The sequence below is a fragment of the Rattus norvegicus genome, chromosome 15 (genome assembly GCF_021556685.1).
Source record: "Rattus norvegicus strain SHRSP/BbbUtx chromosome 15, alternate assembly SHRSP_T2T, whole genome shotgun sequence".
In the NCBI taxonomy this organism is placed as follows: Eukaryota; Metazoa; Chordata; class Mammalia; order Rodentia; family Muridae; genus Rattus; species Rattus norvegicus.
In genome coordinates, this window is record NC_141548.1 from 28,420,784 (window position 1) to 28,436,650 (window position 15,867).

General features: G+C 45.6%; 1 protein-coding gene and 1 non-coding gene across 2 annotated transcripts; one reads left to right on the forward strand and one right to left on the reverse strand.

Moving 5' to 3' along the window:
• Window positions 1–864: 864 nt before the first annotated feature.
• On the reverse strand, window positions 865–15,518 carry LOC148000921 (uncharacterized). Its single transcript, XM_087586737.1, has 4 exons — window positions 15,330–15,518; window positions 12,533–12,699; window positions 6,083–6,230; window positions 865–2,478 (listed from the first exon to the last, which is right to left on the reverse strand). Exons 1-4 carry the CDS (start codon window positions 15,516–15,518, stop codon window positions 2,026–2,028), a joined length of 957 nt encoding a protein of 318 aa, XP_087442863.1. The 3' UTR covers window positions 865–2,025.
• LOC134478788 (small nucleolar RNA SNORA84) lies at window positions 8,331–8,463 on the forward strand. Its single transcript, XR_015639238.1, has one exon. It is a non-coding gene; the product is annotated as a small nucleolar RNA SNORA84 (small nucleolar RNA).
• Window positions 15,519–15,867: the final 349 nt, after the last annotated feature.

Below are 15,867 nucleotides of genomic sequence, written 5' to 3' on the forward strand. Positions count from 1 at the left end.
CTAAACCAAGAGGAAACACCTCTCCCTAAGCCTACCCCACTCCTTTTTGTTCCTTTATGCGTACAGCTGAAAACTCTGCAACTCCTTTGCACACTCAGGATTCTGTAGTGTGACTCGTGCATGTAACTCCAGGTGTACACTGTGGAACTCTACCTCACCGGTCACCCCATACTTGCTAAGCATGACTGCAACCACCGTGTTGCCTATGGCCTGGTACACTGTGTCCTCATTTCTGGAGCCATGTTTGGTACCACTAAATATGTTCTTGGGGTACTCATTGAGGGGTGTCTGTCATACTCCATGTAGTAGTTACATATAGAATGGATGGTGTGGTCCTCTGCCCTTAGCCTGGAAGTCAGACACTTTGGTCGGTATTTTAATTGAAATTACATCTACTCTTTTGGTCCGTGTGAAAAAAGCAAGTCTGTGTATCTAAGCACTGAACTTTCCACTCAATTCTTCCAGAGGCTGAATTGTTGGGGTTCATATGGTCTGCAGTTCCACTCTCAAACACTGACCTAGATATGGCCCCTGACTGAGGGAATACTGCAGGGACAAGGTCTAAGTCTGGGAGGTTGTCCTCCAGGGCACAACAAGGCCACAAAGGCAGGGAAGTGCAGAAGGAAACACTCAGATAAGGGGACAAAGACAGGGTTTGCTCAAGCTCTGCTTACAGTGAGTGTCTAGTAGCTAACTAGACAGCATCAACAGCACCATGTTCTTTCCTGAAGAGAAGAACAGTCTCTGACTATCATTACCCCCTTCCCAGTTCCCTGTGATGCCCACAGTTGCGTGACGACTAAAAGGATGCATTGTCGCGCACCCAACGTCTCGCCAGCAAGAACAATGCGCGGACACCAGGATCCTTCTGCACCAAAGCGTTTATTACATCTTGAAGAGGAGAGACCGGGGCCCAGAAAGGCGCTGCTTATAAAACCCTAGCACGGCGCGTCCACGCCTGATTGGTCGCTTACCCATGATCTCACTGGCACACCCCGGGGTGGGCAAAGACTTGGCACGAACACACTCTTGCACATGCGCACACAGCTAGTTTCCTGAAAGGAAGTCGGGCTGGCGCAGCGGAAGCCAGCGCCATCTTGTAATGGCGAATGCTATCCCGGCTTTCCACGTGGGGCACAGCGGAAGCCAGCGCCATCTTGTGATGGCGAATGTTATTACAGCTTTCCACATCTCCCCCTTTTTGTTTTACTAGAATAAGGCTGGTCTAGGCCTCTGCAGTTACGTCCATCTGCTGTGGCTCCTGTCTTAGGTCGTTCCTCTAATGTCACAGCCTTATCCGTCATAGGGTAACCCTATCGACACCGGGCCCCATGTCTTAGATTGGTCTGTGCATGAGGAAAGTTGCCCGTCTCTGGATACCACAGTGCTGTGTGACAGTAACTGCTAAACGACCTAGGGCGAACTCTACAAAAGAGGCCAGCCAGAAAATGAGTTAGTGGGGAAATCATGATCACCCTATCGCGTGCAATGAGGAAACCTCAGCGATGTAGAAGGGCTGATCAAAGAGTCATTGAGTCTCTCTCATCCCAGTGCAATGGATCCACAAATCCATGGGGTGCAAGAGCAGAGAACTCAGATGTCGACTAATTTTTGAGGATAGATAACCAAATTTCAGGGTAGGCCCCTTGTTCAATGGCCACAAGTGCTTGAGTGATAACAACCTTGTCACGTTTCTGTTGAGATCTGAGTTTGCAAACCAACCATAGCATAAACACCAATCCACAGCATAGGGCTGCACGAAACAGAGCCACTCCCAATAAGTAGTGGGCACCTCATCTGGTTCTCCTCAGCTGTTACCACCAAGGGCCGTAGTCAAGCCGCTCCTATAATAAAATTTAGAATTCCCAATTGTTAGCAACTACTCCAGAAAGTTCACCCACTGTGCTTGCCTAACAATAGATTGGGGGAGGGTAACTCCAGACACTGCAGACACAATGGCTGCAGCAGTAATGGCTGCTACAATAGCAGCGAAAATGCCAAGGTCTTTCCCAGGACAGTTCAGGATCAGTCATTCTTCTCTGGAACAACCAGCAGGCAATGCAACCATGTCTGAGATCTGCACAACCAGGGCACAGTTCCCCAGTCCACAGCAGCTTCACGCAGGTGGCATTCCTGTGAAGCTACAGACTGCAAAATGACAACACCAGTTAAGGCAGCAAGAGTCACCAGGGGAATGAGGGGGGCAGGGGTAACAGCTGGAGTCCAGTCTTCTCTAGAAAGCAGCAGTGCACAGAGGGTTGGAGCGTAGGCCGCGGTGGGGCGGGACACACGCAGTGGTAACACTGACTGCAGCAACGCCAAAATCTCTGTGATGACAAAAGATGAGGGGGAATCCTCATCTAAGGGCACAGGAATGACTCCAGGGACCCAAACCAGGAGAGCTGAATGAATCTTCATGCTCCCAGGATCAGCAGGTCTCACCAACCACTCAGGCAGCTGGCACACTCCTGTAGCATCCTGTAGAAAAAACACAAAGATTCCGTCTTCCCCATAAAAATACCTGGACAGGATCATGCCAATATATGGATCTTTCTATTTCACCTAGGCAGAAGTACGCCTAGTTGTAGGGTGCCATAAACCTTGGCATCCAAATTTTAAAATTGAAATAAAAAGAGTATTATTTAGCATACAGGGATAACTCCCCCTTTTTATTTATTGAAATTTTGTTAAAATATCATTTATTAAGATAAGTCCTCGAGGATTAAATTGAGGACACTGAGCACTTGTATTTATAAATTGACTTGTATACCAAATTATTGTCTCTAGCATTATTGTTTTGGATATATAAAGAATGAGATTTTTTTGACTAGTTGTTCCTATGTAAGGCCTATAATCTGCCTGGTATCATTGTCCTCCCTTGCTAAAGGGTCCAGGCAATCCGGTTTGAGTTCTTAAATGGTCTATTAAGGAACAGTACTTAGTGTTCTTAACCACTAAGCCATCTCTCTAGCACTTTACAAACTTTATTTACTTAAACATAAGCATTAATTAGAAATGCCAAATCCTGTAAATATTGTCCAGATTCAGTCGTACTAGAAATCCCTGAGCTGGCAGGGTGAGGCTGGGAGTTGAAAGTAAGCAAATGGAGTCTTCCTCTTTTCGTGAGGGTGTGTTATCAACTCCATTACCATTTTCAAAGAGCTGGGTCTATGGTTTTGTTTAGTTGTCTGAGCCAGAGCACTGAAAGGACAGTGAGTTGTCAGACATTCACACTGAAATCATCACTCACTGATTTTATGTAGAAAACCTGCCTCTAATAAAGCATTAAGTAATTGAAATCAATTGTAAACCACAAGCCACACATTGGCTATCAGTATATGAATTGAAAGCTTGATTTTTTAACATTTTAAGAACAGTGGCTACAGCACGTAATTTAATAGTCTGTGTTGAAGCAGGGGAAACTCAAGAGAATAAACAAGTGATCCAATCATACATGTAGCCTTTTCATTAGATGAACCACCTATAAATACACTAAGTGCATTTTCTATGGGTTGCATGCACAAATTTACAGTAAATACAAAAGCATGCAAAGAGTAAAATTATCAATTTTGTAATAACCAATTAACTGTTGTTTGGGATAAGATATGTTTTACCAGGTTTCTTTTTAAAATACTTCCATGACTCTAGCCTACAATTCTGTATTAACACAACTGAAGCTTTATCTCCAATGAGGATAACAAAGGCTTAAGTCCTCTGGTAAGGTGAGGTATTTTGGCAATTAACATATCCTCGGAAGCTTAAAATTAGTTTCAAATATTCTTTTCTGGAGTAGTGTAACAGCTACTCCCCAAATATTAAAGCTCATTTTGAGAGCAAAGGTTTGTAGTAAAAATTTCCATATACACTTAAAGATTCAAAGTTCTAACTTCTTACATTGAAGAAGCAACACAATTACATAATATAAGGCTATTAGCCATTCTTTTGTAAAATTTTTAATGATATCACTTCATGGGCTCTCTAAAATTATAAGCAAGCTCATGAAATGAAAACTCACAATTGCTATGATGTAAACAGATTGCATAAAATCAATCCTCTAAATCTGTCTTGAAATGGCAGTTGGAGTAAGGAAACTGGCTGTAATGCTCTCACAAGTTCTAAAACCTCATCAATTCTTTGTAAATCCTGTAACAATCTCTACCTGTTTGATTTTTTCTCAATTATAAATAAGTTTGAGTTAGTCAATGCAACACTGGCAATCCTTAATCACAATCCCTAAGTTCTCCTTGTAACACCAGAGCACAACCACAAGGTCACCTGAGTTCTGAGTAGTGACTCGGCAGCTGTCCTTGGGGCAGTGGAATTAGCATTAAAATACAGATAACTTCAGGGCAAACCACAACTTTGGAAAACAAAACTCAACCTCCAACAAACGATCTAGTCTCCAAAATCCAGTCTCCAAAACACCGAGTCTAACCTTCATGCTACAAAGTTTGACTGCTAATTCCTACATATGAACGCACGATGGTGCGGTCTCCAATACCTCAATAAAGAGACATTGCCCTTAAAATCTTTTAGAAGCCTGGTTTCTAGGATAAGAGTTCCATAAAAATATTATCTCAATTTAGACCTGTTTCCCTAGGTTGGCTCATGCCACATGTTGTCTAGAATGACTTCATCCAAATTACAGTTTTAAGCCAACTTTCTGTTACCAATATTATACTTTTTTAACCATATCCAATAACCTAAAAGCCAATAGTCCATAACCAAGGCATATAGAGCATATTTATACATTTAAAACCAATCAGAAACAAAATTGAATTGGCTACACATATCTTTAATATTTAGACCAAGCACCATTTTTACTTTTCTAGCTATGATTTTAAGAGAAGCACCTTGTCACCTGCTAAGTCTAATAATAAGTCAGGGATTTTTCTAAGAGAAACAACCATCCACTCCCTTAACATAGAAGCTGAGGAGCTGCTGGCGCCTTTAAGATCAGCTCATGTAGACGGTCACTCCCGGGCAGCTTCTCCAGCTGACCTATGCTCCTAGCTACAGGTGCGGGGCTCTAAAGGCTGATTGAAACTGCTTTTTATTCATTTGTTCCTTTTTGAAACGAGTTAAAACAAAATCAAAATGTGAACGATTGACAGATAAAGTTTTTACCATTTTTTCTTTTGAACATGAAACATTTAAACAACGAGAAACAAAAACCACAGACATAAACTGACAGACATGGACAGCTTGGTGCACCAAGGACAGACAATAGACATAGAGGGAAAAAACTAGATGGTGTCCCAGCAAAGAAACCCAGGTTCCAATAGGAGTCAGCAGAGAGGTAGGATTTCCCCTTTCCCACCACTTCCACGGTGACCATCCATTCGAGTGGAATTGATATGGATGATGGATTGTCTCAATTCCTGGACTAGTCCATCAACGTGTTGAAACCAAATTCCTGTAAGATACTGAGATATATTACGGGATATCTGAGCAGCACGACTGACATTCACAAATGGCATGGAAGTGAAACACGGTCCTGAATATTTCCACTCACAACCCAATTACATTAACTCCATCAAGCTGTGCATGGGCATTGAGATGTCCTTTTGTTTGATTCTCCTGAATAAATTTTTCAGACAGTCTACCTCTATCAAATCTGATCAGTATGACTCTGTGAAGTTTCCAGAGCCTAATCACACCTTTTACAAGCACAAAGACAAAATTTTTCTCCCAAAATACTGTGTTCCTTTTATCTCCTTCTTGTTTCTCTCCCAGGGCGTCCTTTCCCTTATCTCTCGCTTCTTCGGATCCAAGGTCCTTGGAAGGGCCTTTTTTCTTAGGTGCACCTTTTCTCTTTGAGCTCTTTAATCTTTCATTCCGCTCTGTTTCTGACATGCTGTCCTGTAACTCCCCTAGCGCTCCCTGTCCTGCTATTACTGTTGGGCGGCATTTCTCATCTTCTAGGCACGATTTCTGACTGTGCCTAGTGGCAGCCGCAAAATCAAAAACCAAAAGAAAAAGAATGAGCGCTGCCAAAACAATAACAAAAGCTTCCACCGCATCTTCTAATGGGGGAGAGAGATGAGAGAGATCAAGACCAAACATGCCTCTCAGAGCTTACCTTTCGACCTGCAGTTCTGGACCCTCTCCGCGAGCGAAGGCTCTCCTCGGCGCCGGCGATGGCGAGGTGTTTGTCCCAGGTTTCGGCACCAAATATCGCGCGCCCAACGTCTCGCCAGTAAGAACGACGCGCAGATACCAGGATCCTTCTGCAGCAAAGCGTTTATTACATCTTGAAGAGGAGAGACCGGGGCCCAGAAAGGCGCTGCTTATAAAACCCTAGCACGGCGCGTCCACGCCTGATTGGTCGCTTACCCATGATCTCACTGGCACACCCCGGGGTGGGCAAAGACTTGGCACGAACACACTCTTGCACATGCGCACACAGCTAGTTTCCTGAAAGGAAGTCGGGCTGGCGCAGCGGAAGCCAGCGCCATCTTGTGATGGCGAATGTTATTGCGGCTTTCCACAACGCATAACCTTGTGTTTCTAGGAATGTTCTCTCCTAGGCCTCATGATGCCCCTCATAAAGTCGCCTCAAAGGTTGTTTACTGATAGTGTAACAGGGCCCAGACCTGAGCTGACCTCCAGATCTGAGCACAACTGACTCCATGATGGGAGTGTCATTCAGGCTGTGAAACTCAGCATGGAGACAGCACCTCCTGCCAAAATGAAAGCAAAGACCCAATCCATCAATGTCCATAGTCATGGGACAGTCTCTCTCTTCGGGTTTTATTGTTGTGAAGAGATACCATGATCAAGGCAACTCGTAGAAAGGAAAATATTTATTTCGGGCTGTCTTACACTTTCAGAGGTTTACTCCATTATCATCATGGAGGGAAGCATGGTAGCTTGCCAGAAGACAAGGCACAGGAGTTTCCAAATAGGAAAGGGGTAACAAAGGACTGCACATGCGCAGTCTATGAAGTCCCCGCTAATAAGGGCAAACACACCCATAGTCCATGGAGTGCTAATACATTGCAGACACCCAGTAACAAAGGTCGTTCTGTCCAGTGGTTGTGGGGTAGACTTGATAAACCAGAGAAGACGAGGTTACCCATTTAAGCCAATAGGAAATCTCTGTTAACCTGCCAGCGACTGCACTCGGTGTTCAGGGTCACAGTGAAGTCCTGAGCCTTTCTCAGGGTAAGCTTTTAAGGATAAAAAAAGGAAAAGAAAGAAAAGAAAATACCATCATGAGAGAGTTATAAGTGGATATGAGCCAGAAGGCACAGGATACTCATGCTACAATCCACAGATCCAAAGACACGGGAGGGCCTAATGGAGGGTGCTTGAATCTTTCTCAGAAGGGAAAATAAAATAGATATTGGAGGTGTGTGCTAGGAGGGAAATGAGTGGGAAAAAGAGGATTGGAAGGGAGAGTAGGGGACAGAGAAGGGAAGATAGCAGGCTGTGGTGGGGCATTCTCTATGATATGCCAGAGACCTGGAATTGGAGGGAGTGTGTATTGGGGAAAGAGTCCTAGCAGTGGGGATATGGATCCTGAAGTGGCCATATCTTGTAGCCAGGCAGGACTCCCAGTGGATGGAGAAGGGCAACAGCCCACCCACAGAACCTTCACCCCAAAGTGCATCTGCCTGCAATATGTGCAGATATACAAATGCTCCAAATTGAGACCTATCCCGTGGTCAAGAACCAATCCTTGATATTCTGACATGATATTGTGTTATGTTGGCAGACAGGAGCCTGTCATAACTGTCCTCTGAGAGGCTCCACCCTGCAGCCAATGGAAAGAGATGCAGAGACCCACAGCCAAACATCAGATGGAGCTTGGGGAATCCTGTAAAAGAGTTGGGAGAAGGACTGAGGGACCCGAAGAGGACAGGTAGTCCACAGAAAGACCAACAGAGTCCACTAACTCAAACCCTTGGGGGCTCCCAGAGACTCAGTCACCAACCAAGGAGTGAGTTTGGGCTGGACCCAGGCCCTCTGCAATGTGTAGGAGGTAGGAGCTTGGTCTTTATGCAGGTTACCCCCATGTCCAGGGTGGGAGTGGGGTTGTCCCTAAATCTGTTGCTTGCCTGCTGGTGGGTCCTGTTCCCCTAAATGGACCTCCTTATCTGGTCTCCATAGGAGAGGATGCTCCTAGTCCTGCAGCAACTTGATGTGCAGGAAAGAGGGGAAGAGTGGGGAAAATGACACCTAGAGAGGGGCACCCCCTTCCTCAAAGGATAGGGGAGACTGGAATGGGGGAGGAAGCATGTGAGGGGGTACTGGGAAGAGAAGGGGGACTGATAGTGGAATGTAAGTGAATAAATACATAACTTTAATAAAAATTAAAATTAACCGCCCTGTGGTTGCTGGAGGCTGTCTTGCTGGTACAGTTCTCCAGTGGATACAATGGGCTAGAGAAACCCTGTGATGTATGCATGGGAGCTGTTTCTTCTCGGCAGCTGCCATAGCTCAGTCATTGGTACACTGTTAGAAAATAAAATTAAATTAAAGATTAAAAATTTTAAAAAATGAAAAATAAAAATAAAATTAAAAATTGAGAATTAATTCTGAGTTGGCATTCTTCTCTTAACAAGAACAGTCAGTCAGAAGTGAAACTGAAGAGGAAGCAGAAAAGCATGGTCAGTGCAGTTAGACACTTTCCCAGAACTGTGGACTTTGATGGGTTAGGTCTTTGTTTTTGTGTGGGGAGGTGGTGCTGTCTATGTGCTGAGTTTTATGGCCTCAGTGGTATTTCAGTCATTCATGCTAAGGTCTGGGGGCCTACCAATTTCTGGCAGCCTGTTACATAACAACCTCTTCGTTCCTGTGTGAAGATAATAAAAAAAATCATCCTTAGATCACTAACGGGTTTCATTAGCGTTCTGGTTACCTTTAATTTGACAAGCACTGTGCTTCCAATGTTGTTGTATGTATGTATATATGTATGTATGTATTTATGTATTTATGTATGTATGCATATTATACATGTATATTGTATGTATGTTTATCCGTCTATATTTGTGAACATGTATACACATGCAGGTATCTGTGTATGTGTGTAAGTTTGCATGTGCACTTGTGAAATTGATGAAACATGTGGTTGGGCCCAGCCAAGTCTGTGTGTGTGTGTGTGTGTGTGTGTGTGTGTGTGTGTGTGTGTGTGTGTGTGCATGACCATCTCTCTATCCTTTTCTTTCTCTCCAGTCACTTAAGAGTTAAAAGAGTCCAGAGATTATCTCTTGGCCTTCTTGCCACCCCCAAGTAGTTGCGTTTTGGGTCCATTAGCACTATCTGTGCTGACCCTACAAATGCCCTGCTGCTATCAGGGGCAGTGGGGTGGGGGTTTTGGCCCCTATCAGCACCGACCCCAATGGCCATTACCATAATTTATCGCCTTCCTCACTTTACCTGGATGTCAAGCGCGTATTTGACATAACTTCTATTGTAATCACTTCACCTGTCTATGGTAGAAACTAGAATGCTAAGGGAAGTGGCCATGGCCTTGGTTACATCAGAATAGAAAACTAAGCAAGCCACTTATGCAGAGATTGGTATGAGGATGTTTCAAAAATATAGCTGAAGCCGAAGGGGCAGTTTAAGGGCGATACTCTGAAGTGAGGGTATAAAACCTTCCCGGGCAAACTATTTAGACACTGCAGGGCCCCAACAGGAAGAATAAGTGGATCCAGGAGGGAAGGGGTAGAAGTAATCTGTTCCACTTACCAGCTGCCCTGCTGTGGCTACCAGAACTTCATTCCTTTGAGTTTCTTGGTTAGACTTGATTCCAGGAAAGCTTTTTCCTGTGCTGCCAAACAGTAAAGCTTGCCACACCAGCAAACACTCCTCCTCTGCCTCTGTACAGTGCCGCAGTGTAAATCTGAAGGGAGAAAGGTCAATACTAAAATGTCTGGGTTCACGATGCCAATAATAAGCTCAGAAATCTGTTCTTTGGAAGTTCAATCCTGTTTATGCTTCAGTTCTGTACGCCTTGCAGGCTGGAACCAGATGACGGCGCGCCCCCTGCCGGCCAAGCAGTAACTCCCGGGAGGTGGAGTGGCCTGGCTCTCCTGCTGTGCCAGACTGGATACTACAGGGGGCACGGACCCAGAAGCAGAAGAAGGTAGGGCAGAGAGATCCTGAGAGCAGAACACAGGTGCGCAGGACCAGTAGCGACTTGCCATTTCCAGGAACGGCTTTCTGGATCCAGTTATTTGAAGCAGGCAGACACACCTTTGTCTTGGAACCCAGATAAAATGTCAGGGTAAAAAGAAACTCTTTCCTGATTGCTTTTCCTCACCGTTACTGGCAAGTTCTTCTAGTCTGTTGGGAAAACATTCCTTTGACACTCTAATGAGCAACTTCTTCCAGTTTCTAATGTAGGCTGACAGCGGCTGCTCTGTTTTCAGCTCAGATTGGGGTTGCTGAGACTGTTGTGTTTTATAAAACAGAGAGCAGGATATGTTTGTAAGAGCCAGGTGTGGTGTGGTGGGAGGAGGTGCCCCTGAGGGCCCATGCTGAGGCGTCCCTTCCCCCCTTTCCCACTCACCCCGAGGCACCAGCAATACAATGGGTATAGTGTAGAATACAGTTAATTTAGGACATGGGCAGGGGAGTTGAGAAGGGAGTAGAGACAGAGAAGGAGAGAGAGAGAGAGAGAGAGAGAGAGAGAGAGAGAGAGAGAGAGAGAGAGGCAGAGAGAGAGAGAGACAGAGAGAGACAGAGACAGAGAGAGAGACAGAGACAGAGAGAGACAGAGACAGAGACAGAGAGAAATAGAGAGAGACAGAGACAAAGAGACACACAGAGCAAGAGATGGAGAGGAGAGGGAAGCCAGGAACACGTGGAGAGAGGGAGGAGGAGGTGGAAGGGGAGAGAGTGAGAAAAGGGTCAGGACAAGAAGAGAGTCAGAGAGAATAAGAGATCGAGGAGGGGAAAGGCAGCCCCTTTTATAAGCCAGGCCTGCCTGGCTATTGCCGGATACCCGCTGGGGAGAACCTAGAGGGAATGCTAACACAGACATCCAGGCATGTGGACTGAGCATTCTCTGGAATTCTCTGCCTCCCCAGTGTAAGACAGTGATGTCTCAAAATACCCAGAGTATTGTACTCTGTAAGTCAATAAGTGGTGTGTCAGTGTGTGTGTGTGTGTGTGTGTGTGTGTGTGTGTGTGTGTGTGTGTGTCCTTTAGAGAATACTACAGAACATGTAGAAATCAACTTATCCACTCATGGACTCATGCAATCAACAGACTCATAACTGGAGGCCACAGAACAGAGAAGACCAGTGTTGAAAAGGAGCATTAGTCTATGCACCCTCATTTCAGAGATGAGGGGTAAAGCGCTGGAGGCCAGAATCAAATGCTGTCATGAGATACTGCCAGAGAGAAAAACTAAGAAAGAGACTGTTCCTTGCAGGCTTTAGCTTTTTGAACATTTGCCATTGTCAACATCATGAATCCTTCCTAATTCTTTGATGGGAGAGCTAAGACTGCTTGCTCCTCCTTAATCAGCTTCCCCAATCAACAAGTTGCCAGAGTGGTCTCAGGCTGTCCCACGGTGCAATAGCCAAGTTTTCTGCATCTCCAACAACAGACTGAGAAAGTCACTTGTTACTGTGTGGTCAGAATTCCTTTCTACTGGTTGTTGGTCTCTCTAGTAAAGGAATTTTTAAATATATTCAGAAGAAAGCTCATTTGGTTAGAATTTAGGAGAAAAAGCAAGGAGAGGCAGGCAAGCTGGGCATCCCAGCAGGCACTAAGAGGGAAACAGAGAAGGCAAGAAAGACTTGCCTTCTAAGTGTGAGGCAGCAGTGTGTGTCAGCAAACAGCTGTGAAGAGCTGTGTCCAGACAGAGAGAGAAAGCTCAGGTGTGGGGCAGGGGGATGCTTAGGACTTTGGTCAGTATCCAAAGGGAAAGTTATGCATTTTAGTTAAAACTCGGGAAAGCAGGCGACTTCCAAGTGGTTTGGTCACTGCTTGGATTCTCATTGAGGGGATAATTCTTCTTGCCCTTGGCGTGACTTCAGGTGACTCAGCTTCCTGAAGGAACAGTCCCTGTTAGAACTTAGCAAACAGGGCAGGGTCAGAGACAGCAGCTGAGCAGTCAGTCACCCTCCAGGTGATCTTTATTAGCAGAGCCTCAGAGCCACAGGCAGCCAAGACTGGGCCTTGTAATGGGAGACTATGAGAGGCAGCACACCATGGCCATAGGCAGCCAAGGCGGGTGGGGTGGGCCAGGAGCTGGAGATTTTCCTTCAATTCCTGAGGACAAGGAGGCCATCTGATCTCTGGAGCAGATCCAAGGGTCAAATGTCAGCCCAGAGATGGAGGAAGAGTTCAGATTTCTTTCTTTGGGTCGTTGAGGGGAACCAGCTTTTCCTTAATGGGCCTGAAAAATCCCATTGGGGTTCATGGGAGGTGGGATCCGAAACTAATTATGACAGGGGAAGAAAAGGTCTTCAATGGCCTCCGAGCCTTCATGACGATCTACACAGCTAACAGTCATCGAGCTCTGCAGGGTCTGAGACGCTGAAGAGGCACTGAGTGGCCTTCTTCTTGCAGCTCCTTGTCATTCCCGGAGGAGGACTTGAGAGAGCGCCCTATGCAGCATGGAAGCCTTCGATGAGGGGGCTCCAGCTGGTCTGTCCCTGCTGAGCCTGGGAGGCAGGCTTTGTTCTCCACAGATGTCAGCTGGGAGCTAGACCAGCACTCATCAGGCTTCTTCCTCTGAAGAAGACAGGAGCTGGCAGGGAGCAGAGGGCAAGCTCCTTCCCTCTGGAGTGCAGAGACTGGCTTCAAGCTCTTCCTTGGATTCCTTCATGTTGGATCCTGCTCTATCACATTTCCTCTTCTGAGTTCCCAGCCTAGACTGCCTGGGCTCTAATGGGCTCACGGTGGTGTGCAAATAAGGTTTAGAACAAAGGAAACAAATCAGACAAGAGCTGGGCAGTGTCCTCTGGAAGAACAAGGAGTCTGCCCCAGTCACTGAAAGTTCACTGCCAGGTCAGCTGATGGGGGCAGGTCCGTGTCTCACAGGGATGGGAATTGGTAAGAAAGTTTCTGTGCAGGCTGAGAAGATGTCTAAGCTTCTAAAAGCACTGGTTGCTCTTCCAGAGGACCCAAGTTTGAGTCCCCTGCCTCCCTTGGCAGCAAGCAGGCGGAACTGCAGTTCCAGAAGGATCTGTCACCCTCTTCTGGCCTCTATGGGCACTACCAACATGGTGCACAGATGCAGGTTAAACTCCCATACACCTGCCACATCCCCAGCTATATAAACATCCATGTATATGTATACATACATATTATTAAAGTTTCTGTCTGTTCTAGTTGACCAGTGGCTTTTGCAGACTTTCCTGCATCCTTTTTCTGGGCGATAACAGATGGGTGGGTGGTGAGTCTGTTGGTTGGTTCCTTTTGCTGGCAGCCTTTGTGGCTCCTTTCCTCTGACACATGAGGAGAGAGATGTCACAAAACTGAGTGTGGGGGCTGGAGAGATGGCTCAGTGGTTAAGAGCACCAACCGCTCTTCCAGAGGTCCTGAGTTCAAATCCCAGCAACCACGTGGTGGCTCATAGCCATCTGTAATGGGGGTCTGATGCCATCTTCTGCTGTGTCTAAAGACAGCTACAGTGTACTCATATACATTAAATAAATAAGTAAATAAATCTTTAAAAAAAACTGAGTGTGGGATAGTGAGGGAGGGAGCACCTACCACTAACTTAACAAACAAGCCTCACACCTTTAGCACTCGGGGAGGCCCATACCCTGCTGGCCCTACTACAGGGACAGGAACCAGGTTACATTATCCCTTTCCTGTTGGCCATGAAGGAGGACACAGCACCCAAATAAATGCTTTCCTTTATAAGAGTTAACTTGGTCATCGTGTCTCTTCACAACTATAAAACCATGAGAAAAAAAACTTCCCATGATTATGGACATTGATGTATTTGATTTTTGTTTTTATTTTTGGCAGGTGGTGCTGTCTCCATGCTGAGTTTCACAGCCGGAAAGGCACTCCCATCATGGAGTCAGTAGTGTGAAGATCTGGAGGCCAACTAAGGTCTGAGGCCATGTGACACTATCAGTAAACAACCTTTGAGGTGACTTTATGAGGAGCATCATGAGGCCTAGGAGAGAACATTCCTAAAAACACAACGTTATCCATCTTTTAGCCCTCAGTGTCACAGCTGTGGGCATGACAGGAACCAAGGAGGGGAAATGATTGTCAGAGTCACAGCTCTGATGTCTCCTCATGAAAGAGCAACTGTTATTTACCCACTGCTGTTGACACACAATCTAGCTAGTTCCTAGATACTACTGCAAGCATATTTTGAGGAAACAATGTCTTTGTCCCCTTCTCTGAGTGTTTCCTGCTGCACTGTTTTCTGTGCAGAAATTATTATATGTACGTGCATGTGAGACTGTCCAGGTGTGTGGAGACCAGAGGTCCACACTGAGCATCTTCCTCACTTGCTCTCCATGTAAGTTTTTGGAATCATAGTCTCTCAGTGAACTTGGAGCTCATCAATTTGTGTCTGCTGGGTGGCCAGAGAGCTCCAGGGATCAACTTGTCTCAGCCTCCCGGTGCTTGGTTACTGAAAAAAACTATCTCCCATCCTTAGTGGCTGTAGACTGTTTTTGCTTTTTTTTTTATTGTTTTGTTGTTGTTGTTGTTTGTTTGTTTGTTTTGGTTTTTTTGTTTTGTTTTTGTTTTGTTTTGTTTTGTTTTCTGAGAGGCAGGTCTCATTACTTAGCCCTGGTTGGCCTGGAATTTGCTTGCATAGATCAGGCTAGCCTCAGACTCCTCCAGAGCCTCTTGACTCTGCCTCAAGTGCTGGAGGTAAAAGCTTGTTCCACTGTGTCTGATGACATGGAAGAGAGCAGCTACTTCAGATTTTGTTGGGTGTGGAATCCAGGAAATTGAGATCCACACTGTCCAAGTTTTGGACTTCTCAGAAGGCAGAAATAAAGATTTTTTTCTAGATTGAAAACTGTAAATCTTTATATTTGCTGTTAATTTAAAAACCTAAAAGGCACACTATACGTCACCCAGAACATAGATGTGGGCATCAGCCCTCTGCTCCACTTTGTGGCCTTATCTGTTGCTCTTGGCCACATCTTCGCCCTTTACTGTGACTGTGAACTTCCAGGAAGAACAGTACAAAGCCAAGCACACAGACAAGTCAGCGAGTGGAGACGAGTTAGGCTTATCACAACATTGCGATGGACAGCACATTTGAAGAAGCAGCCTGTCCCAGCAAGTTTAGGACCTGGTCACCAGCTTTTTGTTTTAAATGAAAAGCAGTGAGGTCACTGAGAGTGCACGAGGGACAAACAGGCAGCCCCTCCTTTGCATACCATCTTTAATCCCCTGCCCGGTTCATCTTCCATTTTCTTCTCCTGCCAGCTCTTCTCCTTGGAGTTGTGGTCCTTTGAGGTTTCTTGTTTTCTCACTATGTCATTCAGGTCAGCCTGAATCTTCTGGCCTTTATCTCCCAGAGTGTTGGAATCATGGCAGGAGCCATGGAGCCCAAATGGACCTTGCATTGGTCTACTAGAGCTCTCTTGCTCATTTGCAGTGGTATCAAGTGTAAAGGGGTGGTGAGATGGCTCAGCTAGCAAAGCCCTGAGAAAAGGGGTGGGGTAAGAAATGAGATCTCAGTGGAGTAAAGGGACACCATGCCTGAAGTATCATATCCTTGTAGGAACAGTCTTTAAATAATGTACTATAACCATGAGTGTTCGCTGGTGAAGATTATTTTAAAAGCTGGTCACATGATAACAGAACCATGCTACATGGGTTCTACTTCATTATAAAATCACTCCCTCCTGTGCCTTGAAACTCCCTCCTCCCTCCAAAATACTGGTGGTCATTCTGATGTCCCAAGAACACAAC

What these genes read in the sequence shown, in the direction of transcription:
- LOC148000921 (XM_087586737.1), bottom strand. Translation starts at nt 15,518, where the DNA reads ATGCAAGGTCCATTTGGGCTCCATGGCTCCTGCCATGATTCCAACACT. An exon ending in TCCGGGAATGACAAGGAGCT is followed by an intron (nt 6,231 to 12,532) that starts GCAAGAAGAAGG and finishes GCTTTGCTGCAG; the next exon opens with AAGGATCCTGGTATCTGCGC. An exon ending in CCAGAACTGCAGGTCGAAAG is followed by an intron (nt 2,479 to 6,082) that starts GTAAGCTCTGAG and finishes TTTTTTCTACAG; the next exon opens with GATGCTACAGGAGTGTGCCA.